The sequence below is a fragment of the Miniopterus schreibersii genome (genome assembly GCF_964146895.1).
Source record: "Miniopterus schreibersii genome assembly, chromosome: 2".
In the NCBI taxonomy this organism is placed as follows: Eukaryota; Metazoa; Chordata; class Mammalia; order Chiroptera; family Miniopteridae; genus Miniopterus; species Miniopterus schreibersii.
In genome coordinates this window covers 155,256,601-155,283,586 of record NC_138102.1, presented here as the reverse complement: position 1 = coordinate 155,283,586, position 26,986 = coordinate 155,256,601, and the positions used below count along the sequence as shown (strand labels likewise).

The window sequence follows — 26,986 nt, the reverse complement described above, 5'->3', positions numbered from 1 at the left end:
GGAACCCAGAATCCCTATGGTGAATTATAAAAAAAAATTTTTTCCCTTCAAGTTTAAGTGCTACTGCAGTTATATAAATAGTGTGGATTACAGAATAAACCCTTCCCAAAAATTTCAAAAGCAAAAGTTGAAAGTCTTCCAGCCAGCTGAAACTTAAAGGATCTACTGTACTTTGAAAAAAACTCTTTAAAGCAGCATCATTTCAAATAGTGGTTAACTCACAAATGTGCATAAAACCACCACAACCACCCTGTCAATCAGGCCTGTCAGAGGCACCAGCTTAAAGTCCAAGGCAGAGCCGGTGGCAGAGGCTCTGAGTAAAGAGACAAGCCATCAGGAGCAGGTATGCAGCCCAGGGCATCCAGGTACTTTCTTAAGGTGAAAAAAAAAAAGGGTCAAAAACTGAAGGGACTCTCCTTACAAATGCTAAGGTCCTAATTAAAAAAGCAGCTCCATAAAACACCCGAATCCTTTGACTACATCACTTTAAAACAAAGGCTTCATATAGAAATTTTTTGAAATTTTATTTTACATCAATGCTAACAACTAATTTAGTAGAATGGACTACAGAATGCAAATTTTTTAAAGGTTTCCTTATTAAGGGGATTATAGATTAAAGTAGGAGCCATTTGTACCCTAAAAACAAAACAATTCATAAGTCACCTAATACAGTTTAAATTAGAGATCAGCTATCAACACTATTTTAAAGGGCGTTAAAAGAAAACAAAACAAAACACAGGCCATTATTTGGAATATAAATAAATCATCATATAAAAGTTCTGTTATCTATATAAATTTGATGTATTTTCAAATAATTGAAATAATTTAGCTATTTAAATGACCACTTTAAGCAATAAAAAACAAAAACAAAGAGTATCTACTGAACTATACACTTAAAATTATTGATATGGTAAATGTGTTTTATCACAAAAAGAAGGGCACCTTTTGTTACTGATACTATGAAAGAAGCAACTAAGTAATAAGACTGCTTTTAAGTAGTTCTTTTGTACTCTGATGCTCAAAGACCCAGTATTAAATCCCTAAACCTCTCAATATCAAACCACCCTCCATGCTCGTCCAAGTTGAGACAGACTAAGGTGAGAGACTTGTGCAAGGAGTTATAAAAAGAAACACCAGGACTTTACATGAGAATCGCTGTTTTTAAATTTTTGTGTGTGTCTGCATCTATGTAATGGAACAAGTTGATCATGTAAACCAAAAGGTAATTTCTCAAGTATTTTGAAATAAGGAAAAGCATCCCTACCACCAATTTTCTGATCATCTTTTTCATCACTCAGAATTACTGTAATCTCCTTGGCATCTTTACCATGTATCAGTAAGGACACCACACACAAAGAACCTGTTTTCTTCTTAGACTTGCACTGGAGATTACTGAAGCAGGCTGGGCACAAACACCAAAGCCGAGACAGTGATCACACTGACCAAGCCCTTCAGTGTCTACAGAAGCAGGGGTGTTCTCTCTCCAGCTGGCTGTTCCTTCCGGAAGAGCTCTCTGATCTGGGTTAATCGGCCATACAGCCTCTCTCTCAATGGAGGGATGTGGTAGCTGGGATCCAGAATGTTGGTTACTCTGCGTTCCCTCTCTCGTTTCCATAACTTGTATGGGTGGGGAGGAAAATACGGTCGCCCTCTTTCTCTTCGAATCTGTAATGTAATTCCACTAACAGCCAGCATCCCCCATACTGCCAGGATAATGAAGTCTAAAAAAAACAGCAAAAAGCACAGTTTGAACTTTTGTATTCTAAAACCTAGCAGATCTAACACGTAACCTTTCGTAGCCTAAATCCATGTATCCTTAGACTTTGTGGTGAGTTTGTCCAAACATATGTTACTTCCTTACTTACAAACCAAGGAATGAGTGAGGAAGCTATAGTCTTATATTTGAAAATAGGAATTTTCTATTAAAATAGGTATTTGAAAGTCCAGACAGGTTGTAAAGGAACCAGTTGTTTGGATCCTTGACATTCCAGTATTTTATGACCAGTGCCCACAGGCACAGCTGTTGGTTGTGTTTTCCACAAAGGGGCAGGGGGAAGAAGGCAGCCATCTAGGTATACCTCACACACATGCATCATGGAACACTGGCCTCCACCAAGCTTTTATCCCATTCCCCACCCAACTCAAATACAGGGGTATAGAGGAGCATGAAGAGATTCAACAAGTTGTACTGGGCTTCTGGTAAAAGGCTTGGCAAAGTATTGTCTTGTATGTAAAACTTCTAAGACACATGGATTTCAAGGTCTCTACCATCAATCAACCTCTTATCCAATAAGGGCAGGCTCAGGACAATAACAATCACGACTGTGCTTGTACATCTTCAATTCTAAGACATGCTTTTCCATTTTCCATATTTTAACATTCCTGAAACCAATATATCTTACAACATTTAACTTAGTGGTCTCTTTTCCTTCAAAAAGTTAATGGAAAATATGTAACGGATAGAAATCCTACAACTAAAGAAATAATACACTTATTGACTAAAAATCACTTTCACTTTCAATTAGGGAAACAGGGAATAACCTAAAACACCAGGTTGTCATTCTCATCCCTCATCCCACCCCCAACCCATTAGGTGCTGTATTTATTCTCAGCATTTTTTTCACAATTGGGAATTGACCAAGTAAACATAAGTAATCCTGATTTAGAAATGTCTTAACAAAGTTCATTTAGTAGTTCATTTTAGAAGTATGAACTTCAACCACCTACGAAATTTAAATCCTTTGCTGCTATGATCGTAAGTTATTAATAGAGGGCTCTAATAGCATTAGTATGGTGTTTATTTCCTCCTTGTGTCCAGTTAACTTTCTTTCCATCCAGTTAACTTCTTTCAGTCTAGCTACCAAGTGCTTTTGTTAGCACAGGTGGGCCAACATTCCTCCTTGACTATTACTCTGATTCTTGGATTTAGAGTCTTACCATTGGTTTGAAAAGGCACATTTGTGAAAGCGCTGCGGAAGTGAACGTTGAGTGCTCTCTTGAGTACATTCAAAGTGATGTAAGAAAGACTTGTATACATGTAACTGTCGATGGCCAAGACCACCAAATAGGAGCCAATGAGTCCACAAGTCAGTATGTTCAGCTGTGGAAGAGTGGGAAAGTTAGGCTTCACCTCTGGTAGAACAAGAAGTTTCTAACTCTCATCACTGGCCTCCATCACAGGGAACGTCTGCTCCCATGGGGCACATGAAAAGGGACCAAGTCTTAGAGCTGAACAAAGGTTATCTAGAAAGATAAACTGAGAACAATCTTTGACACCCATAGTGAGCTCTTAAAACTCGATTTACCTCATATAAAAAATATCTTCCCTGTGAAAGAGCTTAAACAATAAAGTTTAATTAGATGAAGAACTCCTTTGCAGAGATGGCTAATGATCCATCAGGTTGTTGCATTACAGTGAGTCCTACCTTCTCTGCTCTCACTGTTAAAAGCAATTTTTTTACATTTATTTTTTTAATTAAATTTATTGGGCTGACATTGGTTAATAAAATTATATAGGTTTCAGGTGTACAATTCTACATCATATCATCTGTACACTGTATTGTGTGTTCACCACCCCAAGCCAAGTCTCCTTCTATCAGCATTATCCCCCCTTTACCTTCTTCTACCTCCTCCCACCCCTCTGGCGATCACCACACTGTCGTCTATGTCTACATATCTTTTTTTCTTCTCACCCAGCCCCCAACCCCCTCCCCTCTGACAGCTGTCAGTCTGTTCTCTGTATCCATGAGTCTGTCTCCACTTTGTTAGTTTATTTTGTTCATTAGATTCCACACATAAGTGATATCATGATACTTGTGGATAAGACACGCAAACTGATGCAGTAAGTGAACAGCTGAAGGCCCAGGACAATATAATAAATAAATCTAATTTTTGGTAAAATACTTACTATTCTTAGGCAGCCCATGAAAATTACTGGAATGAGAATAGCTATACAAGAGAAGGTCACCCAGAATACAGCATCATTACTAAATATTGTTAGGTTTCCTGAAAAAGCAAAAAGAAATCAAGAGTAAGCAACAGGTTTCCCAAGTTTAATTTCATTTTTTCAACATCTGAACATGGGCATATGTAGAAGGTTTAATATATAACAACCAGCAAGTGTGATGACACTTAGAAATGAATTCTGATTTTCTTCACTTAGCTGTCAATCCAATCACCTTTGAAGTTTGTCCTAGCAGGTAGAAGGTTGGGAGTAAAATCAAGCAGGTAAATGCTCTGCATTTATTCCCAGGATAATTTAGAAGAGGCCTGACTAGTCCAAGCTCTTCCATTCACTAGCTGTGAAGCTAGACCTCAGTTTCCTAACCCATAAAATGAGAAGATTGAACCACTTCATCTCCAGACTCCAAATCATCCATTCTAGCTCTAAATTTCTATGATTCCATGATTTTGTACCACAAAGTAAAAAAACTATAGAAGTAAATGGCATTGAGACTTAACCATATGAACTTCCACCCAATATAAGCAGCAAAACCCATTTAGATTTTTACCATCAATGCATTTCCTGCCCAGCCACTGCATACTGGAGGATGTGATCTCCTAATGCATCAGAAAGACAGGAGCTAGCCATTTATCTGTGCCTACGAAACTTATTCCAAAATGTGGCACACCTTGGGTGACCCAGGACAAACATATTACAACTCCTATTTATAAACAGGCTTCAACTGCAAGACTATAAGCCTGACAATTATTTAATACTGACACTGGCACCATCATTCAGTCCACCCGAAGATGGCCCTATATCTTGAGACCCATGTATCCTGGAAGAGTGGGAGTTCTACAGATTCCACATATAAGTGACATCATTTTGTATTTGTCTGACTTATTTCACTCAGCATAATACTCTCTAGATCCACCCTTGCTGTTGCAAATGGTAAGGTTTCTTTCTTTTTTTTTTATGGTCAAGTAATAGTCCATTGTATATAAGTACCACAGCTCTTTTATCCATTCATCTATCGATGAGCACTTGGGTTGCTTCCATATCTTGGCTACTGTAAATAATGCTGCAATGAATATCAGGTGCATTTGAATTAGTATTTTGAATTAGTATTTTGGGTTCCATCGGATATGTTCCCTTAAGTGGAATCACTGGGTCATAAGGCAGTTCCATTTTTAATTTTTTGAGGAACCTCCATACTGTTTCCATACTGACTGCACCAAGATGCATTCCATTAACACTAATTCAAAAATAAAATTAAGCCCTGGCTGGTGTTGCTCAGTGGTTAGAGCAGTGGCCCTCACACTGAAGGGTCCCAGTCAAGGGCACATACTTGGGTTACAGGTTCAATCCCTGGCCTGGGTCCGGGTGCATGTGGGAGGCAACCAATCGATGTCTCTTTCACATCGATGTTTCTCTCTTTCTCCCTCCTTTCCACTCTCTCTAAAAGAAATCAATGGAAAAAATATCCTCCGGTGAGAATTAACAAATAAATTAAAAAAATAATAAATAAATAAATAAATAAATTAATTAATTAATTAAATAAATAAATAAATAATAAAGCTACCTACAGCAAGTGCTGTGGGAATGAACTTGGCTATAGGTTTGTTAAAATCAAAACAAAAGGGTCTCTTAATAGTAAACATACAGGTTGTCAATTCTCTCTGGTCTTAATAAACATCTTTAGAGAGCCAACTGCACTCTGTTATACCCTGCATTCTTAAGAGCTGATAGCCTCAAGAGACAGCTACACTTTTTTTTAAAATATTTTTATTGATTTCAGAGAGAGGAAGGGAGAGGGAGAGATAGAAACGTCAATGATGCAAGAGTCATTGATTGGCTGCCTCCTGCATGCCCTCTAGTGGGGATCGAGCCTGCAACGGGGGCATGTGCCCTGACCAAGAATCGAAACCTGACCTCCTTGGTTCATGGGTCAATGCTCAACTACTTAGCCATTCTGGTCAGGAAGACAGCTATACTTATATCTAACATTCCTATCAACTTTAATGTGGTATTGTAATACAAGAACTAAACATTATTACAAAAAAGAATAGCCTAGTAGAGTACCTTGGAATGTAGGTACTCTTTTTCCATTTTTGACAACAATCAGGAAATGTAAGTTATTGCACAACTACAAAGAAAGTCAACTTACAAGTTAACCAGATTTTTTACCTTGAGAAATGGAATTACTTAGAAAAAAGTCCCCAGAACCATCCCTGTTCTATGGTCCAAGATGACTACAAGTAGGTATCTTAGGAACACAAAGTTTGGCGACGGGTGGGAGTAGAGGTTAGAGGTAAAAGAAAACACTGGGAACAAGGCACCAAGTTCCCCAAGCCAGCTGCCATCAAAGCAGCACCAAATTTACCTATGGGATATATTGGACTTCTGCTTTAAGATTCATTTGAAGAAAGAGTTCCAGGGTTTAAAAAATTAAAAAACCCCCACTGTTCTGCTATATACTAAAAATGCCTTTTTCCTCCATTAATTCTAACAGAAACACTCTTAGACACACACCTTATTACAACAAATAGGTACAAAGCTACCTCTAAAGTCATTCTGTAAGACATTCAGTACAGGTGCTTTGAGGAAAGAGGGATTCTTATTTGTACTGGCCCTCCCTAAAGTGCCACATCATCAAGTGCAAATTCCCACGGCTCTATAGAAGACCCCACATCCCTGATGAGGTAGTATTTGTACCTATAGAGCCCAAATAAGACCTTTCAAACAATAAACTGAACACACACCAGTTACACATCTCTTACCCAGGGGAGTGAAGAAAGTCACTGATGAGATGAGGAATCCCAGCACTAGGCCAACACACAGCATGCAGAGTGTGAGGATGCCAAATCGCCACCAAGCAGCTACCAAGAAAATCCCACCAACGCTTCCGGCAATGGCTGTCAGAATCAGACGAACTGCACAAAGAGAGAAGATAAACTATTTGACCAAAAGTAGTTTCTCTGACTGCGTGCTTTAGACACAATACACCATTACCAGAGCCATCCTTAGCCTTTCTGTTGGTCAAACACCAACAGAAGGTTGGTGGGCTCTTCAGTGGTGCCATGAAACCAGCATGGGCTGTCTCTAGGGAGGAGCCAGTCTGAGACATGAGCACTAGCTGGACAGCTAAACCTCCCAGGACTGGTGACAGGCATGCCTTAGCACAACCTATAAACTGGGGCTGAGAAAGAAGGAATGACAAGCATTCTGTTAAACATGACAAGGAAGGAAAGCTTGTGTTTGTTTGAAGGCAAAGAAAATCTTAACATTCTGACTGTTGTAAATCTCATATTTCAATATACCACAAAGCTGAAACATAGGTTTATAACCCATATGGCCCTTCATTTCCCTAAGTACCAAGTAATTTACCAAGTACCAAAAACTTGGAAGAGAAGGTCTGAATGGGCACTTTAGAAAAGATGTTTAGAACATAGGTTTTACATTATTTTAAACACATAATAGCATATCACACCCAATACTGGCCAAACTGGAGAAGCAAAGGAGGTGGAGTGTAAACACAGAAGCTTCCTTTTTTTTAAAATATCTTTATTGATTTCAAAGAGAGGAAGGGAGAGGGGGAGAGAGAAACATCAATGATGAGAGAGTCTTTGATCGGCTGCCTCCTGGGCGCCCCCAACTGGGGATCGAGCCCACAACCCGGGCATGTACCCTGACAGGGAATCCAACTACGATCTCCTGGATCCTAGGTCGATGCTCAACTGCTGAGCCATGCCCGGTGGGGCAGCATCTTCCTTTTTGAACACCTAATTAAACTATCTTATTTTCACTTACCATCATACTTAACAGGTGTCAGTCTTGTAATCAGTATATAAAAGAAGAATCCCACGAAGATAAAGCCTATGAAGAATAATTCTAGCAGCAAACCACCAGGAAAAGAAGAAAGCACAAGCTATGGTTAGGTTACAATGCAATTTAAGTATCTAATGTACATATTCATGCTTCCACATTAGGGCATTCAGAGAAGAGAATTATCTAAAAGACAGGAAAAATTTAAAACTCATTAGGAGTATTACTATTAAATGGGTACAATATTAAAGTATTAACCACAAGTTATACCTTCTTGTATATAGGTCAATTTCAGTTGCTAAGTTGTTAATTTCAGAGCTCATTTTAACATATTTATATTTCCTTCTTAAAATAAGAATAGTACTTTTGTCATTGTGTCTGATCTGAAGTTGCATAGTAAATTTCAACTTAAGTGAGCAAAAATAAAACTTAAAAGGTAAAAAAATAAATAACAAAATATTTCAAAGCAAAATGTGACTTTTATATCTCCTTTTAACTCATCCTTTCCTGTTTAGGATAAACAGTCAACCATTGTCTTCATCCATTAAAATACCTGATAATATCTTTAGAGCCTTACAATTAAATTCTTTGTTAGAGAATCATTCCCCACTTTGAGGAATTAAATATTCTTCACAATAGTCTCTTCTCAATCAAGAAAAAAAGTACAGTAATGGAGGGAAAGGAATTTCTATTTCAAACAATTAAGCAAGTTTAAAGAGTTTTGTGAGGTCAGGATTATGTTCACTATCCCCTTAATGCTCCATTTATACTCCTTGTTAATGAATTAAAGAAGAAATTTTTTTTTTAGTAATTGCAAACATCAGTTACATAAAAGACAACCCAAAGAATTCAAATCAATTCAGTGAAGCATAATTTTTTAAAAAATATGTCTTTATTGATTTCAGGGAGAGGGAGAGAGAGAAGCATCAATGGTGAGAGAGTCATCATTGATCAGCTGCCTCCCACACGCTCCCAACTGGGGATCGAGCCCGCAGTCGGGGCATGTACCTGACCAGAAATGGAACCTTGATCTCCTGGACCCTAGGTGGATGCTCAACCGCTGAGCCACGCCCGGGTGGGCAGTGAAGCATAGTTTATATTCTACCCCCCACACTGAGTTTCACTGAGTGTCCTGTGAGTTCCCTTCTGCTGTCTGAACCTCCTAGGACCAAGCAGGTATTTCAGTCTCACTGAACATACAGCCCTACAGCTGGACTTACATGAAACCATGTTGATCACCATCACCAAACTTCACACATACACATTTTTTTACACTAACATCCTAATTTCTAACCTGTTATCTTTAACCAACTAGCAAATCTAGCAATTGAAGAAGTTTGCTGCACAAATAAATTTTATTCCCTTCTTAACAAGAGGAGGTTGTACTCCATTATTGAGAAAAGAGAAAGAAAAAAAAATGCTGAGCAACTCAGTAGAATCTTTACTAAAATAGCTCAGCCACAAATCTAGGAAGACAGTGGAGATAAATAGTTGCTTACTCTCCTTACCGGTCATAAATTCCCCACAGCATTTAAGGAAAAAAGACCATGAGGCATGTAAATAACAACTACATCAGACATAATACCTGTTTTCCAGAATCTGTGTCCGAAGAAACAAATGAAGAGACCAAGCAGGGCAAAAAGAGTGAAAAATACTTTGGTAGATACTCTTCCTAAAAATAATGAAAATTTAGTAGATAATACATGCAATTTGATACTTTGTATTTAATTAACAGAAGCTTCATAAAAAAAGCAAAATCAACTGACAATAGTTTATTCCATACATGTATAATTTATTTTAAAAATATCCTTGCCACCCCTAAATGAAGAGCCCAAATTAGAGATAAAATTAAAGACAATGTCACATTCTGCTTATTTTAAGGCCTGTGGTTGGAACTTGATGAAGCGAAGGAATTTAGCCCGCCCGCCTCTTTTAAAGGAGGAACTGTAATTCATCCCCAGTTGATAACAGCTCTTCTTTAAAGAAGAATGCTAAATCGAGCTATAAATAGAATAAAAAGCAAACAGCATAGTATGTTAACTAGCATTTGAGGAAGCTGGGTGAAGATTATACAGAAATGCTTTGTACTATTTTTGCATCTTTTCCATGAAACTATTTCAAAATAAAATGTTAAGTACCCACACAGAAAATGACCTTGCCACACCTCTACTACCACCATTGTTCCTAACTGTCATCATCATCTCTCACCTGGCTTACTACAATGGCCTGCTGATCAATCTCTGTTTCTTTTCTTGTCCTTGACTTTTCTCAAAAAAGCAGCTGGAGTGATCCCATTAAAATATGAGTCCAATCATGGCACTATTTGCTCAAACCCTCCAATGCCTTTCCATTTCACTCGGAATAAAGGCTAGCTATTATGACCTAAAAGACCATGAATTAGCTGCCTGCCCTGCACGACTAGCCCTCCTCAGACTCCTCCAGTCCCTGTTCTCGATGCAGTTGTTCAAACACACCAGTAAGCTCCCAGCTGAAGGACTCCACACAGGCTGTTCCCTCTACTGGTATGTAGCCCCCGACATGCGGCTCTGGGCCTCACCTTGGGTCTTTATACAAATACTACCTTCCCAGCAAGGACTCCCTGGCCATGCTATCTCTAATTCTTCTCTCACTGCCACTTATCTCCCTTCCTACTTCGTTGTTGCTTCTTAGCAGTCATCACTTTCTCATGTATCATATGTCACAAGTTTATCTTGTCTATCTCATCTTCCCCACTATAATATAAGCTCCAGGAGGGCAAGTATTTTGTCTTTTTGTTCACTGTTATATTCCAATGCTGAGAGCAGAGAGTGGAGTAGTGTAGGGGCTTAAAAGGAATCTGTAGAATGAATGAATAAATGAATACTACACAAAAGCATTTTTAATATTCTTAAATTCTATATTAGTTGACATAGAAGAATTTCCAAAGCCAAAGAAGAATTTCCAAATTTAAATCCATATACTCACCAAGAGAAGAACAATTACCCTGTGTTGTGTCAAAGCTGCAACCATATGTGTGAACAGGAACGTAAGCGGCAGACGTATTAAGAAGTGGGTCCCACACAATGACATTATAAATGACACCTTGTCCCCGGAGGGAGGAGAAGGAAACACTTGTCTTATCATTAGCTGTTAGGGTAACCACCTGAAGCCAAAAATAACGCATGATTAGTGTTTAGCTTTTTTAAGGCTATTCTGTTATAATCCACCTACAAGTGATATTAAATTGTAATATTAAAATATAATTCTTAAAATATACACCAACCTATTTAGTTATGTCAAAAGATTGTCCTACACAGATGGTATGTACTAATATACAGAAGCTCTTACACAAAATGTTTCTAAAGTTTTTGCATAGTGTTAAATGTTAATAAGTAAAATAAGACACATAAGTAACATGTAAAGGCTAATTAGGAAAAAGCAAAAACATGTATTTTCTCATTTGCTAGATTGTACAGAACATAAGGGCAGGAACCGTATTTATTTTGCTCACTAGTCTTTCCTCAGGACTTAGGCACAATGCCCAGCACAGAGTAAGTATTCAACAATTGTTAGCCATTACTACTAGTTACAGAGCTGACAAAGTCTGTTATACCTCACAGAGAGTACCCACTTACTTTTGCTTAATAGACTCAGAAATAAGAAAACATTATATGTAGTTGTGTTATGCAATACTCTTTAACTTCAAAAATTCCCTTTTAAAAGTTATTTTTTAAATAGGTAATACATATAACAGAAGAAAAAAAATTCTATGTAACCATAATACATAGTTATGCTCCCATTAATATAAGTGAGAAAATTAAATATTAGAAATTCAGGAATAATTATGAGCCTCTTAGAGGACTTCCACTGTTTGGCAATATTGCTTAGCCTTCATAAATATGTTACTTGGGCAAAGTATTAGGTCAAGTGCAACAAAATGTACTTCCTACTGACCCAAGTTTTTACTATGAAACCTTCCTTACAGAAATACTGAAAGAATAATACAATTAATAAACTACAAAGCACCAATTAGATTCAACCACTGTTAATATTTTACCATATTTGCTTTTCTATTTCTCCCTCCTTCTCTTCGCCCCTCTATTTTCTTCTGCTGAACCATTTTAAAGTAAGTTACAGATATCACGAAACTCCACTTCTAAAAAACACAGTGTGCATGTCCTAAACAGTGCTTCTCAAACTTAGTGTCTATGAATCACTGGGACAGTTTGTTAAAATTCAGATTCTGATTCTGTTGGTCAGAGGAGGTACCTGACATTCTGTTTTTCTAACAATCTCTCTGGTGATGCCAATGCTATGCGTTCACCTACCACACTCTGAGTAGCAAGGTATGGTGTAAAAGGATCTTCTCCTACACATCCACAATACCTTGCCTCATGTAAGAAAATTAATAAATTCTTACCTAATACAAGGTCCATGTCCGGATTTTTCCAAACATCTTCTATAGCTTTTATTCCCTTTAACCAAGATCCAACCAAGTTTCATGCACAGTATTTATCTCTAACCTCTGAAATCTAGAACAGCCCTTTCCACCACCCTACTCCCACTCACCCAATGAATTTTGAAGAGGTCAAGGGCAGTCACTTTACAGAACATTCCACAATCTGAACTTTTCAGATTGTGTTCAAAGTGTCCAATTTGCACTTTACTCCCCTGTGTTTCCTATAAACAGAAACTCCAAGGACTGAATTCAGGGTAACCATGTTTTGCTAAAATACTCCACAGGTTATGGTAATGGTTATAATATCAGACTGCACTCACATGAGCACATGATGCAGGTGGACCCATGATCAGCGAAGCTGTGTTGACCGCAGGGATAAGGAGGAGACAGTCAGATCCCTCCACCCTAAAAACAGTTTTCCCTTTACAATTAGAATGTAAGGGTGCTATTTAGGCATCCTGGGAGTATCCTGTCCCCCATCAATCTTTCATCTAATGCCTGAATTATTTCATTAAGGGTCACAAAATGGTGATTTTCTAATTCTAATTATTCCCTCTACATTTATTAGTTGGCATTGTTCTGTAAAGAAGAGCTTTCTCTCATCAACTGAGGATGAATTACAGTCCCTCCTTTAAAAAAAGCAGGACAAATTCCTTCCCTTTTCAGAGCAACGTGGCATGAGTCTCTTCCAATGGTAGCAACAGGAGAGATTTTCATTTTGTTTGTTTTGTATCAGTTCAGAGCTTATTTTTATTTATTCAAGATCTGCAATCAATCATTTTCTGTTTTGATCACTGAACTGTCCCAAAGTGTGAGGCTCTTCAAACAGGTTCCAGAGCCTTTTTGACATGTCTTCATTAGTCACTGAGGGTTTCCTTGAATTTCAGGACACAATACTCTAACTCTTAGCTAAAAGTTAAAAAGTAACCTAAAAAGGCTCTGTTCCGTCAGTTCTTATATTCTTCATAAGAATAAACTAGGTCTTCAAAATTTCCTATTTTAAGGGATAAACTTTTCCCATAGAGCTTCCTATGTTGTGAATAAGCACAATGAGTTTTCTTGTATCAGGCTCCCTCAGCATGGGACAGTAACATCCTAGGTTAACAAAGCAACAAAATGAGATCTTGCTCTGTACCAGATGAGCCCTGAGGCTAACCATGTATGCCCTGTTTCAATCACCTCTTTCTATATAATCTGGTAATCTCTCAACTTTCTGAGAAGAATCAGAGCAGTCTAGAAAAACTCTACCCATCGACCATTAGAATGATGACCTTGCATATTAGACTACTTATCAAGCACCTTTCAAAACATAAAGATAAAATCCTGCCCTCCACAGAAATTATCTATAAAGTGAATCCGAAATTTTATTGTGCACAGGAATCACCTGGGGAATCTCATAAAATGAAAATTCTGATTGTGGAGGTCTGAGTGGAGCCGGAGTCTACAACTCTAACAAATTCCCAGGTGACGCCAATGCTTCTGGCCCATACCTCACATGTGAAGTAGCAAGATGCTACATGGGTTCAAAAGCTCAGAGAAAATTTTTCTCCAAGTTAGAGATTTGGAGTTTGGGTTTAAACATTAATGCCAATGAGTACATAGTTAAATAGTTTCTCATTTTTTCTCACGAAACTCTTACCTTTATATTTGCCAAAAGTTTTAATTTAATAGGTATAGGAGTACATAGAGAATTACCACCCATTTCCATCCATATCTCAAGATTACAAGGTCATGTATGTGGCTGCAACTAAAAAGTAACAACTTACATGCATCTCTTTAAAAGCCAACATTACACTGAGTTATCACTAGCAAAGACTCCCAAGATAATAACAAAATAAGAGACAATAAAGTGGGAATCCCAGAAAGACGATGTGAACAGTAAAGAAATAAGCTCCTGGTAGCTTCTCCCCTACTCAACTCTCAAATCACAAGAATCAGATTTACCTTAATAGCACTGGCTGTCACCTGAGGCACTTCGGCCATCCTCTGCAGATGCTTCAGCAACCCCTCTTCAGTGAGGTCATTCTCGGGCAGAAAATACTGATAGACATCGTACTGCAACCTCCACCTAGAGTCCTGTCCCGTCTTTGTGTCACATGGTGGAGAATCTGTGCCTCTAAAGTCAACCAACAAAACAGAACATCAGTCTCTTGTGGGGGAAGTCCCACCTATAAAAGGGAACCAAAAGCTTGAATTTCAAACTTCTGAAACAGTGATTCCAATTTTGGCATTATTAAGTAAAAGGACACTGACAGGAAGTATGGTTGAATAACCAGATGTTAATGTGAGTCAGCCCTAGAGTCAAATGCCAGCTTTGCCATTTGTTAGAGGTAAGTAGGAGTCACTTAATCTCAAAGACCCTTAGGGAACCCCTCTGTAAAGTAAGAACAACTGCCCTGCTTAATAAAATTGCTAGAATTAAATGACAAAGAACATAGAGCACTCAGCACTGTGGATGATGCACAGAGAGCATTCAAATGTTACTCAAACATTAGCTAGCATTATTATTAAAGTAGAAACAAAAGCAGAGTTTTAATTAAAATAAAATCCTTACCAAAAAAAAAAAAAGTATGTTTTGAGGCCCAAAATGCTTTCAATATTTAAAACTCTTAATGGATACTAAGATGTATTTGTAAGCTCATAATAGAAACTTGACATCTGACTCTTTATACTAATTGAGAGAGACAATATTAACCATAAATGACAGCTCCAGTATTAGTTACAATGTATGAATTACTTTCATTCAAAAAAATTGAACAATTCAATTTTACTAAAGAGAATGATGGGTTCTGAGAGAGTTCACTGAATATACAGTGCATGTTCTAAAAGTAATGGTAAGAGACAGACATACCTTGCATAGCCTAGGTTTGCTGGGGCAAATTTGATAGTTGTTGCAAAGAAATCATACTCCAAGTAAATGTTGGGGTCAATATCTAGGTCAAACTCCAAATTACAGCCTCCAGGGATAGGATCTAGATGAAAAATAAGGAAGTCACTCAACACAGAATTTTTACATATTTAAATTATACTCAGAAAACAGAACTCTACTCTTACAAGAACTTTCCAATATAGAAATTAAATACAGAGCTTCTAGTTTTGTATTACCTCATGAGCTGAGGTTAAAGAGGGTAAAATTAACTGAGGGTAAGGGCTCTAGAACGGGGGTCAGCAAATCTTTTCTGTAAAGGGTCAGATAGTGCCTATTTTAGGCTTTGAGGGCCTGATGGTCTCTGTGGCAACTACTCAACCCTGCCCTCATGGCACCAGAGTGGTCATAGACGACACATAAGAGAATAGGCATGGCTGCATTCCAATAAGACTTTATGTACAAAACAGGCAGCAAGCTGGATTTGGTTCAGTCTGTAGTTTGCCAAACTCTGCCCTAGAGTTGAAATGGTCACAAGAGAAAAGAGATTCTTAAGCTGGGATCCAAGAACAGGTTTCAAGGGCTCCATGAACACCCAGAAATTGTATGTTGAATGTGTGTGTTTACTAGGGAGAGAGGTTTTTATTAGATTTGGGGGTCTATGAACCCACAAAAAGAGCATAAGAACCCTGGGATGGAGGGTTCCTTTGCCAAAGAGAAAAGGAACTCCATGAGTAATAGAGGAAGGGGTGTCCACTTTTCACATGCTTCTTTCAGCAGGGAAATAGTGTCATCATCAATTCTGCCAGTCTTTGTATATAAATAAAAGAGTAAAAGACCTCAAAAGATCCCCAAGACCATGTATCGGAATAGTATTTGAATGTGTAATTAAACACGAAATAAATTTTGGGTATTTCATTGATATTAATAATGTGGCTAAAACAGCTCATCTTTTCTCATTAGGAACCCTATTTGTGGCCTTTAAGCACAACAAAACTTAAATCACTGTCATTTGACATGAACTCAACTCCATACAAAGAACTGTATACTGAGAACTCCAGTGGAGAGACTGAGATAAGACAGAACAAGGTAAACCAAGTTAAAGATTGATAAGATCTCAACTACATACACTCATCTAATCATTTCCACAGTTAGGTCTTTAAGCTAAAGAATTCTGGCAGCTGACTTTCGGAGCCAGATTTGGAATAGAGACACCCCGTGTGCACATAATGTTTCAACACTGTGTGGAATTTTTCTCAGGATTATGTGATCTTCTTTCATACTTTCTTTTTGCTACATTTACGAATATTTACCATACCTGAGAAAAGGGTGTGTATGGTAACTGAAGTTCCACTGTTCATAGTTTTTCCTTGTACACTGTCCTTGATGGAAACTTGAAATCCATGTTTTTTGATCAGGTAATTACCCTTTCTTCAACTTTGGTCACTTTTTAGATTCTTCCTCCTTTATTAGCTACTGCTCCCTCTCCTTATTACCATCAAATTTGAAGCGTAGTCTAAATTCCCTCACCTCATCTTCACTCCTCAATCACTGTCATCTACCTTTCATGCCCAAAGCACCTCTAAAAGGACTCTCATTAAAGGCCACCACTCACTGTACTTTCAAATGGACACTCTCAGTCACTTCTCTTGACCTCTCTGCAATGTACAGCCTGGCATATGGGAGACACTATGAAAGTATCTATTATTTTTCCCCTTAAATTTCTATGTATATGCCTAGACAATCGTACTCATTTTTGTGACTTTAACAAGAGCTAACTGATTAAATATCTAACCTCACTCCTCCACTCCAGGCCCTTATTTTAAAACTGCTTTCTATGTATTTCCATCCGGATGTCCTACAAGTGTCTCAAATTCACTGTGTACCAAACTGAAGTCACCATCTACCCCATCCCAACCCCCTAAAACATCCAGCACCATCTACACTTATTTAGCATCACTATCTCCCAGCTGTCCAAATGGGAAGCCTATGCTCCCCCTTTAATAATCCATAACCACTGCCTTATCAATTCTACCTTCCAAATATCTCAAATTCAGCCCCCTCTTCCCTTTCTCCTCTCTTGTGGCCTCTGTTCAGATTATCATTTCTCACTGAGACCTCAAAGGTATGCTGAGTCCTAACTCTGCTATGTCCTCTCCAACCTGCTCCCCACGCTGCTTCTAGAGTTAACTTTCAAAGAGATGAAGTGCATCATATCATTCCTCTGCTTAAATACTCTATGCTTCCTCAGAACCGAACTCAGAATAGAATGCAAACCTCAAACTGTATACTCGGCCCTCACACTCTGCCTCCAGCCACACCCACTATTTGCCATTCTCCAAGCACTCCCATTTTTCTTCAGCTCCTTCCTCTGCCTAGAATAACCAACTAAAGTTTTAAGGACTGTGTCTTGCCCTTTTGTTACTGCTTCTCCAAGGATTCCTTAAATGGTTTTCAAATGCATAATGTATTCTCTAGTCCCTATCTAGGCTTTCGACATCATGCTAATTCTCTGGCTCCCTTGGTATTAAAACCTTTCTAATTAAATATATTGTACTTACAATAAACACTTTCGATAAGATTTGTTTTCCTTAAATTTTCATGAACAAGTCCCATATTCTAGATAGTAATGCAAGTCAAAGACAGAAAGGTTACCACCTCTTTCTGAATAGGAGAGTGGAATGGCCACACTTTGGACAGGTTCAGCATCTGAAGTCTCCAAATACCAAGAGCACATACTCTGCTCTGGTCTAAGAATGAAAACTAGTCCTTTGTCAGTGCCTGTTCCCGAGGTACTGGGAAGGAAAGTCTGCAATAAGGAAGAAAAAAGTCATCATGAATAGGGAGTTGAGCAAAATATTTAAATTCTAGAGTTGATCTAGTATGCATGTTCTATTCCAAAACTTCTCAAAAAGGAATAAAACAGATCCTCCTTGGATAATTAAAGACTTCTTTTCACCTCTATGTGCATGTGCCCGCCCCCCCCCCCCACACGGAAGAACTATTTAATACGCACGATCTCTGATCAGATGCAATAAAATTCCCAAGCTTCTCAACCCCCCAAATTAAGATTTACTATGTCTAGTACTAGAATTAATGTTGAATGGTGAAACTAAAATAGTTTCATAGCAAGTGTGATGTCCTTTATTCAGGAGAAAACAATCCATGGATTGGGAGAGTGCAATGTCTCATAAGCTGTTCCTGAGGGATTTGGCGCAAGAGCGAGCTGTACAGAGCATTAAAAGCAGCGATGCAGAAACAGGGCATAATGGGCTAGGAGGTTGGGAAGTTCTTAGGCTATCAGCAGGTCCTATTTTTAGGATAAGCTAAGCTAGCTACAACAGAGCTAGAGCATTATGATTGGCATGTGTTAGGTTTCCTTGACAGGTTTTCCCGTAACTGCAGACAGAGTTGCAGGCTGACTTTTCCGTAAGTCACTGATGGGTTTCAATTTGACAAGCATAAGGGAGAATGACCCAAATACTAAGTGACGAACTATGAGGTCGACAGTTTCAAAGAACCAACTGCCATGATGACCTCCCCAAAATCCAAGGTGCCACCCTTCATCAGGAAGGGCAGAGGAACAGAAACAATTCTCTTCACACAGACCACTCACTTCCAGAGCTGTGTGCAGTTCTAGTTATCCCCTCCATAGTACAGACACAGTGAGAACTAAAGGCAGCATAATGAAGGAACATTATTACGAATAAAGAAGATAATATCCTTTCTGCATGAAAATGGAGGCCCAAAAACTTGTTCGCCCAGGCCACTTTTGTTTTTTTTGTGTGTGTGTATATTTGTTTAAATATGTCTTTATTGATTTCAGAGAGAAGAAGGGAGAGGGAGAGAGACAAATAGAAACATCAATGATGAGAGAGTCACTGATCAGCTGCCTCCTGCATGCCCCTACTGGGGATCGAGCCCACAACCCAGGCATGTGCCCTGACCTGGAATCGAACTGTGATCTCCTGGTTTCTAGGTTGATGCTCAACCGCTGAATCATGCCTGCCAGGATCCAGGCCACTTTTATCACATTAGTTATGTCGACATCCCTTTATCCAAGCTGTTTCCTCAGAAGTAAAAACAGGCATTATAACTACTTTGTTGAGCTGTTGTGAGATTAATTATATGGGAAACCAGACACAGAGGTTTCTAACTAGGAACCCCAGAGGCCCAGAGAGTTCCAGAGGTCCCCATGAAATCACACAGATGTATCTGTACATGTTGCCAAGTCGACAGTCCATAGATTTCAGTGGATTCAAAGTCTATGGCCCCAGGAGCTAAGAACCACCAGCCTAACACACAGTAGGCATGCAATAAATATAAATGCTTTTTTTCTCCACCCTTTCTTTTCCTTCAAATGTTGTCTGTGCTGCGATGTTATTAAGAGGGAAATTATGTATGTGCCATTTTACGATGTCTCCTATGTAAGGCCTGAATGGGAAGTTTCCTTTTGAATATAGTCCCAGAAAAAACTTGGCTTCCTCTGACTAACTGGCATGTTTCTTCCAACTAAGAAAGTTATGAAATTTAACATGTTTTGATTTCTGCTCTGGCTGCCAAGAACTAAAGCAAAGTCAATGTAAATGGGTCATAGACACCGTTATCTCTTGCAATTAACAATTTATTCCTTCCTGTTCTCCTTGATCAGACTCTTCCATGTCTAATCTATTAAATGACCACACACAGGTATGCAACTTCAAAACTTTCATGGTAGGAGGAGGATGTCAGAATAAAAAAATACAAAATACTTACTTAGTTTGAAAGATAATATGACCAGTGCCTATAAAATATATATGAATTGGGCTAAAAGAGCTTTGTTTAGCAAATTCTAGATATCAGAAGATAAGCTTAGAACAAGTAAAAAGAAACACAACATCATACAGAGTGGAAATTATTTGTCTAACGGGTCATATAAGCTAAATAGAAATAGATTTGTAAAGGTTAACATAAATTGCAGGTCTTTAACTGCTTAGGCTAACCCAGGGCATATGAAAAACTTCCCAAAGCTGAGGTTGAGGTTACAGGGTTTAGTGATGGTTTATGTAAGAGTTCTAAATGCTATTAGAAGATGAACTCAGTGTTAGGATTTTTTGTTTCCATGAGGGATCAAAGAATAAAGATCCTACAGGGTCTTATTAAACATACAGGTCTTGGTAAACTTCAACACTAAATGGGTAAACAAAAATGGAAACCCATTAAAATGTAAATGTAAAAATCATTAAGGACCCAGTAGAGTAAGAAAAAGTGAGAAATCATGAGGAAAGCTTTAACTACGTTCAAACAGGAAACAGTTGGTAGAACTCCCCCTCCCCCGAAACTCAGCACTCTATCTCCACCTCTTTATTTTTTATTACTTATTATTATCTTTTTTTAATCCTCACCCAAGGATATTTTTCCATTGCTTTTCAGAGAGAGTGGAAGGGAGAGAGAGAGAGAAAGAGAAACATCAATGTGAGACACACACATCAACTGGCGGGTTCCTGTATGCGCCCGATCAAGCCTGCAACTGAGTTACGTGCCCTTGGCCGAAATCAAACCCAGGATCCTTCAGCTCTAACCACTGAGAAACCGGATAGAGCTATCTCCTCTTCTTTAAATCAGAGGTCACCACACTCAAGAAAGGCCTGAGATACTCACCTCTTAGCTGGTCTAAATCATTAACTTAACACAAACCAACTTGATTAATTGTAAAAATTTAAGACATAAAGAGGCATCAAATTCTAATGCTTATACTAAATATGAGGCCCCAAAATACAGAAATAGTTTTTACAGAAATAATCCTTTGTACTTACCTTAGAAAAAGAAAGTGTTGTATTCTGATACTGTGAGTGTATTTGGAAAACAAGAAAAGTCACATTGCTGGAAATATTACGCAAAATAGCTTCCTCTGGAAAGGGCCTGTTGAGCTTGAAGTATCTAAATTTCCCCACAGAAAATTCAATAATACCTACAATGAGAAAAATGTTTCATTATAATATATGTACCTCTAATATCAATTTGTAGAAATCACAAAGATAAACACACACACTACTAATTAATCCTCAAAAAGAAAAAACAGTAAGCTCAATGTTATTACTGCCCCTATTTCACTGATAAGGACAATTAAGCTTAAAGAGGTGATGCAGCCCACCAGGGTGACTCAGCTAATGAGTGGTGGAACTAAGAAGTAAAGTGGAAAAAAAGTATTTAAAAAAATGCGAACAATTCTTAAAGTGGCTAAGGATGCTCACGGTGCTTGGATCCCAAAGCCCAGAAGAATTCACCATCTGGTGGCAATTATAACAATTCTATTCCAAACAGAATTTAAAGATTAACAATGCTGAGGAGCTACTGACAACTGTGAATGGCACTGGTTGGTATTAAAGAACAGTATGAACTAAGAATTCTGAAGTCACCTTGGAGACCCAGAGGTACAATTTTACCCCACCATTTACCAGCTGTATGATCTTGGGCAAGTTTCTTAATTCTCTTAAACCTCAATTTCTTCACCTGTCAAATGGGACTGTATTACCTAGCTTGCAAAAGATGGTGCCATCAACACTGGCAAAAATGTCATTTGAATGCCCACCCCAGATATTTCATATAAAGTAACGAACCACAGGTATTCTGGAGAAACAAGCTTTTTGTTGTTTAAGGATCAAGTTCAGAGTCCACATAAGACACGTTATAACAACAGTTTTCCAACACCTCATCTAGGCCTTTCCCATCCATCTACCTGCCTCCATTTCTGGTTGTGTTTAGCTCACTCACCTTGTCCATGGTTCTGTGTGTCTTTCTCCTAGCTGCAAACTAGTTCTTTCTTTGTCCAACCTCATTCTCAAATAATCCACTAAATAAGCAAACCGGGGTGAAGATAAATCACAAGTAAGAAATACTTGGAGAACCTAAACATTCACTGCTTTAAAAGACAGTAAGGGCCCAGCCTGTGTGGCTCAGTGGTTGAGTGTCGACCCAGGAACCAAGAGGTCACCAGTTCCATTCCCGGTCAGGGCACATGCCCAGGCTTGATCCCCGGTGGGGGTGTGCAGGAGGCAGCTGATCAACGATGTTTCTCTCTATCCCTCTCCCTTCCTCTCTCTCTAAAAATAAAATAAAAAAATATTTAAAAGACAATAAGGAAAAACAGGACCGTAGAAAATAAAACACATTATTAAACAACTAGTAACTCAACAAAATAAGTAGGGGTTATCAAATGTATATATTTTAAGTGATTTCTCTTTTCTTTACACATCCTGTCAGATGTGTGTTACAAAAATCTTCTCCCAATCTTGTAGCTTGTCTTTTCACTCTCATTACCTTTAGATTAACAGAAGTTCTAATTTTAATGTAGACCAATTTAAGTTTTTCCTTTATAATTTTAAAGAAAGCTTTGCTAACATATTCCAAGACCATGAAGAGACATTCCCCATGTTAACTTCTAGAACTTTATTTGACCTTTCACATTTAAGGCTAAAATCAACCTGAAATTGATTTTTGTGTATGGTGTAACGTAGGGGCAGGGGAGGGCAGTGTTAACGTTCATTTTTCCATATGTATATCCAGTTGATATAGCAACCTTTCTTGAAAATATAGTTTCTCTACTGCTCTGCAATTCCATCTTTCACATAAATCAAGTAACCATATGTGAGGGTCTGTTTCTGGACTCCTGTTTTATTGGTCTATTTGTCTAAGCTAACACCAATACGACAATGTCTCAATTTCTGCCCCAAATTTGTTCTTCCTCTTCAAGACTGTTTTGACTATTTTTGGCCCCTTTTTACTTCCATATAAATTCTAGAAAGTAGTTTGTCAATGTCACACAAAAAGACTGCTGGGATTTTGACTGGGATGACGATAAATGCATTAATTTAGGGAGAAATGATATCTTAATAACAGAATTTTCTAATTTATGAATTAAAGATATCCCTCTATTTACTGTTTCTCAATTTACCTCAAGAATGTTGTATAGCTTTTTCTGCAGTGGTTTTTACATATCCCATTATAATTATCCCTAAATATTTAATGTTTCTTGATACTGTTAATTTAGTTTTTATTTTAAATTTAAATTTCTAGTTATCTCTTCACCAATATGTTTTTTTAAAAGTTCTCCAGCTGATTTCTAATGTTCAGCCAGGTTTGAGAACTCCTAACTCAGTTTGATGAATTAGGGAAGGATAAGTATATTTTTCCTATTCTTAATTATAACTAACTTCTGTGTGAAAATCCTCTGGCAGTGTTACCTTACAATCTGACAGCCATTTCACAACTTTTATAGAAGATTGTGTATTAACAAAATCAGTCATGGTTTGACTCCCGGCTATACAGGGCTTTGTCATGTTTGACATTCCAAAGCCTAGTACAGTACTGGTTCCCTAGTTGGCGCATAGTAAATGTTTAGTAAGTGACAGTTCAAGTTTGTGACCTCAGGGAAGTAATTTCTTTTCTCAGCGGCCTCGGTACCCTCATGGTAAAATGGAGGTATTTGTGCTGCATAAATCACTTGACTGCTGAAAGTATCGAACGAATGGGGAAAATTTTGTGAACTGTCCAATACTATGAGATAAAGTATCATTAACTTCCATTAGCTTTCCGGTGTTTCAGAGGCTCCTCCTCTTCTCCTTTTTTTTTTTTTTTACACAAGTCAGGCATTTGGTATGGTCCTACAAATAAACTAGTAGGAAGAAGCGGGCTAACCGGTATAAGTGCTCGGCACATCCATCAAAAGCATCAAGTTGAGAAGGAGACTTCCTCAGAGTGACAGGGAAAAACACTGCAAGTCGAGACAACTTCAACAGTACAGTCTAGCCAACTCTTCATTTAATTCCTACTCATAAAAGCACACATGGCAAGTAAAGGCATATAGCCAAAATATATCCTGAAGAAGTTAACAGGAACTTAATTTACCTCTAAGCCATCTGGAAAGGGATGCGTGAGAAACATTTTACAAGGCATAATGAGGTCTTATGACTTTGGGAGTGGGAGGGAAACGGTACATCAAATGATGTACAGAGCACATGGCTAACATGGAGACAGAGCACTGAGGCTGCAGCTCGCCTCTAGAGAGAAGTGCCTCTGTTTTTTCTGCCAAAAATATTTTTTGCCATCTGACCCATAACAGGGGACTCCTTTCTATTTTTCATACTCTTCCTCATTCCTACCCAGCCACTTTTTCTTTCCAAGAATTCCATTCTACAAAGAGCTACCCAATCCCTTGTCTTTCCCAATCAAATCCTAAACTTGCTAATTTAAAATTGTTCAACTCTTCCCTTTTACTATTTGACTAAAATTTACCTCCACTGTTTGCACTTTCACACAACAACCAGATTCTAGGATAGATCTGTGAAAGCTGAGTCTGCACAATTCTCTTCAGATGAAACATTAGAAACAAAAACAGTACATTTAGCTACTTAAACTGGTCAACATTCAACTGCCCCGCCCAATTTCTCATTTCTATCTTATGAATTTTCATTAGCCCTAAAAGCCGAAAGGAAACACAAAAATGTACATACCTTTCACATACTTTCAAGAGAAAGAGACCACTTGCTCAACTAACTACACAAATGGCCTGCTACCTTACTTATAGCATTATCAATAGCACAAATACTAGAAGGTTCAAATGACACTCTGCTCAACTCCAATTACTACCTAATTCCATGAGTTAATTGGTTGTGAAACAATAATGAAAGATGTTACAGGCAGCAGAGAACTGGGACTTCAAGACAAGAGAAAATTGTTTAAATGTACGATGCACCTTTTGTGCCCTGCCCGTCACAGAAAGCACCTTCCTCACTCTAGGGACTCAATCTGCAGCCTTCAAAGATTCATTTGGCTTTCCAGCCACTACTTTAGTGGTGTAAGTTAGCTTGTCCTGCCCAAGATAAGTCAATTCTCCTAAATTACAGCAGTTGCTTAATTCCTTCAGTGTGTCTAGTTATCAGAATCATCAAACAGAAATCCAGCCATTTTCCAGGAGGAGATGCAAGTCTTGAACCAAGTCTTTCTTAATTTCTTTACTCCCATCTGACAGATGTGGAGAACATCAGCTTTTATTACCACTCAGCGGTTAAGTTCCCACATCTTGTCCTTCCGCACAGAGCGACCATACTAATGCGAGGCAAAAAGAGTGTCATGGGAGAGGAAATATCAGTGCTGCAATCGGAGAAAAGAGGCAAGAAAAGAGGCATCTGAAAAATATTAATCCCTCGGTTACTCAGACTTCTCAACTTCTGTGTAAAATTTTCTAGATGTTATCAAATACTAAAGCACAGAACTAGAAATGACAAGTTCTGGATCACAGCCCTCCTGACTCAGGGGCTAGCCTGGATCAACTATAAACTCAATCTCTCAAATTCTTCACCTATTGCAGTGGAGCAAGCACCTCTTCCAACTCCCTCACAAAGCTATTTTGAGAAATGAGAATTCACAGAATTAAGTGGAAAGCGCCATACCCAGTAAAATATTCTTATTGGGGGCAGCTTTGCTGAAGTGGAAGGACCGTGAAATCTGAGGTGAGACATACTAGGGTTCCAGCGCTGCCTGTGGCCCTGTTAGCTGTCTGCTTGTGTAGGGAGCATGGTCACCTCCCACCTCAGCTCCCTCCTCTGCAAGTCAGGATTGCAATCATTTCACGGGTCCTGAGGGTTAAATAACACTGCCACGAAAAGCACCTGGCGCACTCCGCACTGCAGGGAATAGTAGCGCACTAGTATAAAAAAGGCTATTTTTTCCCCCTGCAAAAACAGAACTTACCCTTTTCTGTTTTGGCCTGAAGTCCTAGGCAAAGAACCGAGAACTCGGCTTACACAAGAGCTTTTTCAGAGATACGTACATAGAAACACAATCGGATTATTCAGGAAATATTCTATTTCAGAACTGTAACTAGTTTCTTACGCTCAAAACAAAACTAAGAATGTGCTTAACCTCAGGGAAAAAGCACATGATTATCAGCCTGGCACAATTAGTGCCTTTCACGGTTTATATATTAACAAACCACGAATGACTGCTAAAACCCATTCACCAGGCACATGGCCCACCATCTAAAGCCCGACCTGAGCTCGCTCTTCCTCTCAAACTCTGTCGGGCTTACCAATTATTAAAGCATCTAGGTTTGGGGGGTGCAAAAGCCTGCTCGGCTTGGGGGGCCGTCCGTCGCAACGCCCGTCGTTCCGCAGGAAGCCACAGTCCAAAGGCTGCGCTACGCCCCTTGGGAGCGAAGAGGTGCCTTCAAGTGTCAAATTAAACCCACAAACATGGCTGCTCCCCGAGGGGAATAATAACGTGTCAGGGCAGAGTCGCGTATCTCTTCCCATTCCCACAGCCTGCACACACTGGGGCGCCTCCTTAGCGAGGGAGTTACCTCCTCCTGCAGGAAAGGGCTCGGCGGGACCATTCCTGCGGGCTCCGGCCCCCGCCTCCGGGGCTAGGCGGCCGCGGGTGAGGTGGGTTTGGACCTTGCAAGGAATGCAAAAGCCACCTGGGCTGCAGAGGGGGGCGCCCCGGCCTTACCCGCGCTGGAGTTCCCGACGGTCTCGGCTCCGCCAGCCACCCGGGGTTGCGACGCCAGCGCCGCCAGCGCCAGCAGCCGGAGGAGCCCCATAGCTGCCCGGGCCCGGCGGAGCCAGCGCCAGGGTCGGGAAGCGGCGCGCAGCCCGGCCCGCGCTACTCCCGGGCGCTCGCGCTCCGCGCCATCGGCCGCCAGGCGCTCGCGCCGCACACCAGCCAGGTCCCAGGTCCGCCGCGCGGCGAGCAACCCGGGCCGCGCTCCCCCTCAGCCCGAGTTCCCTCCACCGCAATTACCCTCCGCCGTGGGGGCACCACGCCTCCGCCCCGCCCCGCTCCGCTCACGTCACGGCTCCGTAGCCCCAGGCGGGGGTGACGGAGGGACGTTCCCAGGCTGCGCGCGCCCCCTCGTGGCGCAGGGCGGGCCCTGAGC

At 39.5% G+C, this 26,986-nt stretch overlaps 1 protein-coding gene across 1 annotated transcript; it reads right to left on the bottom strand.

Annotated features, from left to right (window-relative positions):
- Positions 1-505: 505 nt before the first annotated feature.
- On the bottom strand, positions 506-26,892 carry TM7SF3 (transmembrane 7 superfamily member 3). The gene is made up of 12 exons (XM_081128375.1): positions 26,560-26,892; positions 20,868-21,022; positions 17,731-17,881; positions 15,058-15,178; positions 14,151-14,322; positions 10,733-10,910; positions 9,354-9,440; positions 7,754-7,834; positions 6,724-6,876; positions 3,908-4,005; positions 2,938-3,100; positions 506-1,721 (listed from the first exon to the last, which is right to left on the bottom strand). The coding sequence occupies exons 1-12, from the start codon at positions 26,648-26,650 to the stop codon at positions 1,459-1,461; spliced, it is 1,713 nt and encodes a 570-aa protein (XP_080984501.1). The 5' UTR covers positions 26,651-26,892; the 3' UTR covers positions 506-1,458.
- Between the last annotated feature and the right edge of the window lie 94 nt (positions 26,893-26,986).

Coding starts and splice junctions, on each gene's coding strand:
- TM7SF3 (XM_081128375.1), bottom strand. CDS start 26,650: ATGGGGCTCCTCCGGCTGCTGGCGCTGGCGGCGCTGGCGTCGCAACCC. Junction 10,911..14,150: donor TGACAGCCAGTGCTATTAAG/GTAAATCTGATT, acceptor TTTTGGCTTCAG/GTGGTTACCCTAACAGCTAA. Junction 9,441..10,732: donor GGGTAATTGTTCTTCTCTTG/GTGAGTATATGG, acceptor CATTATTTTTAG/GAAGAGTATCTACCAAAGTA.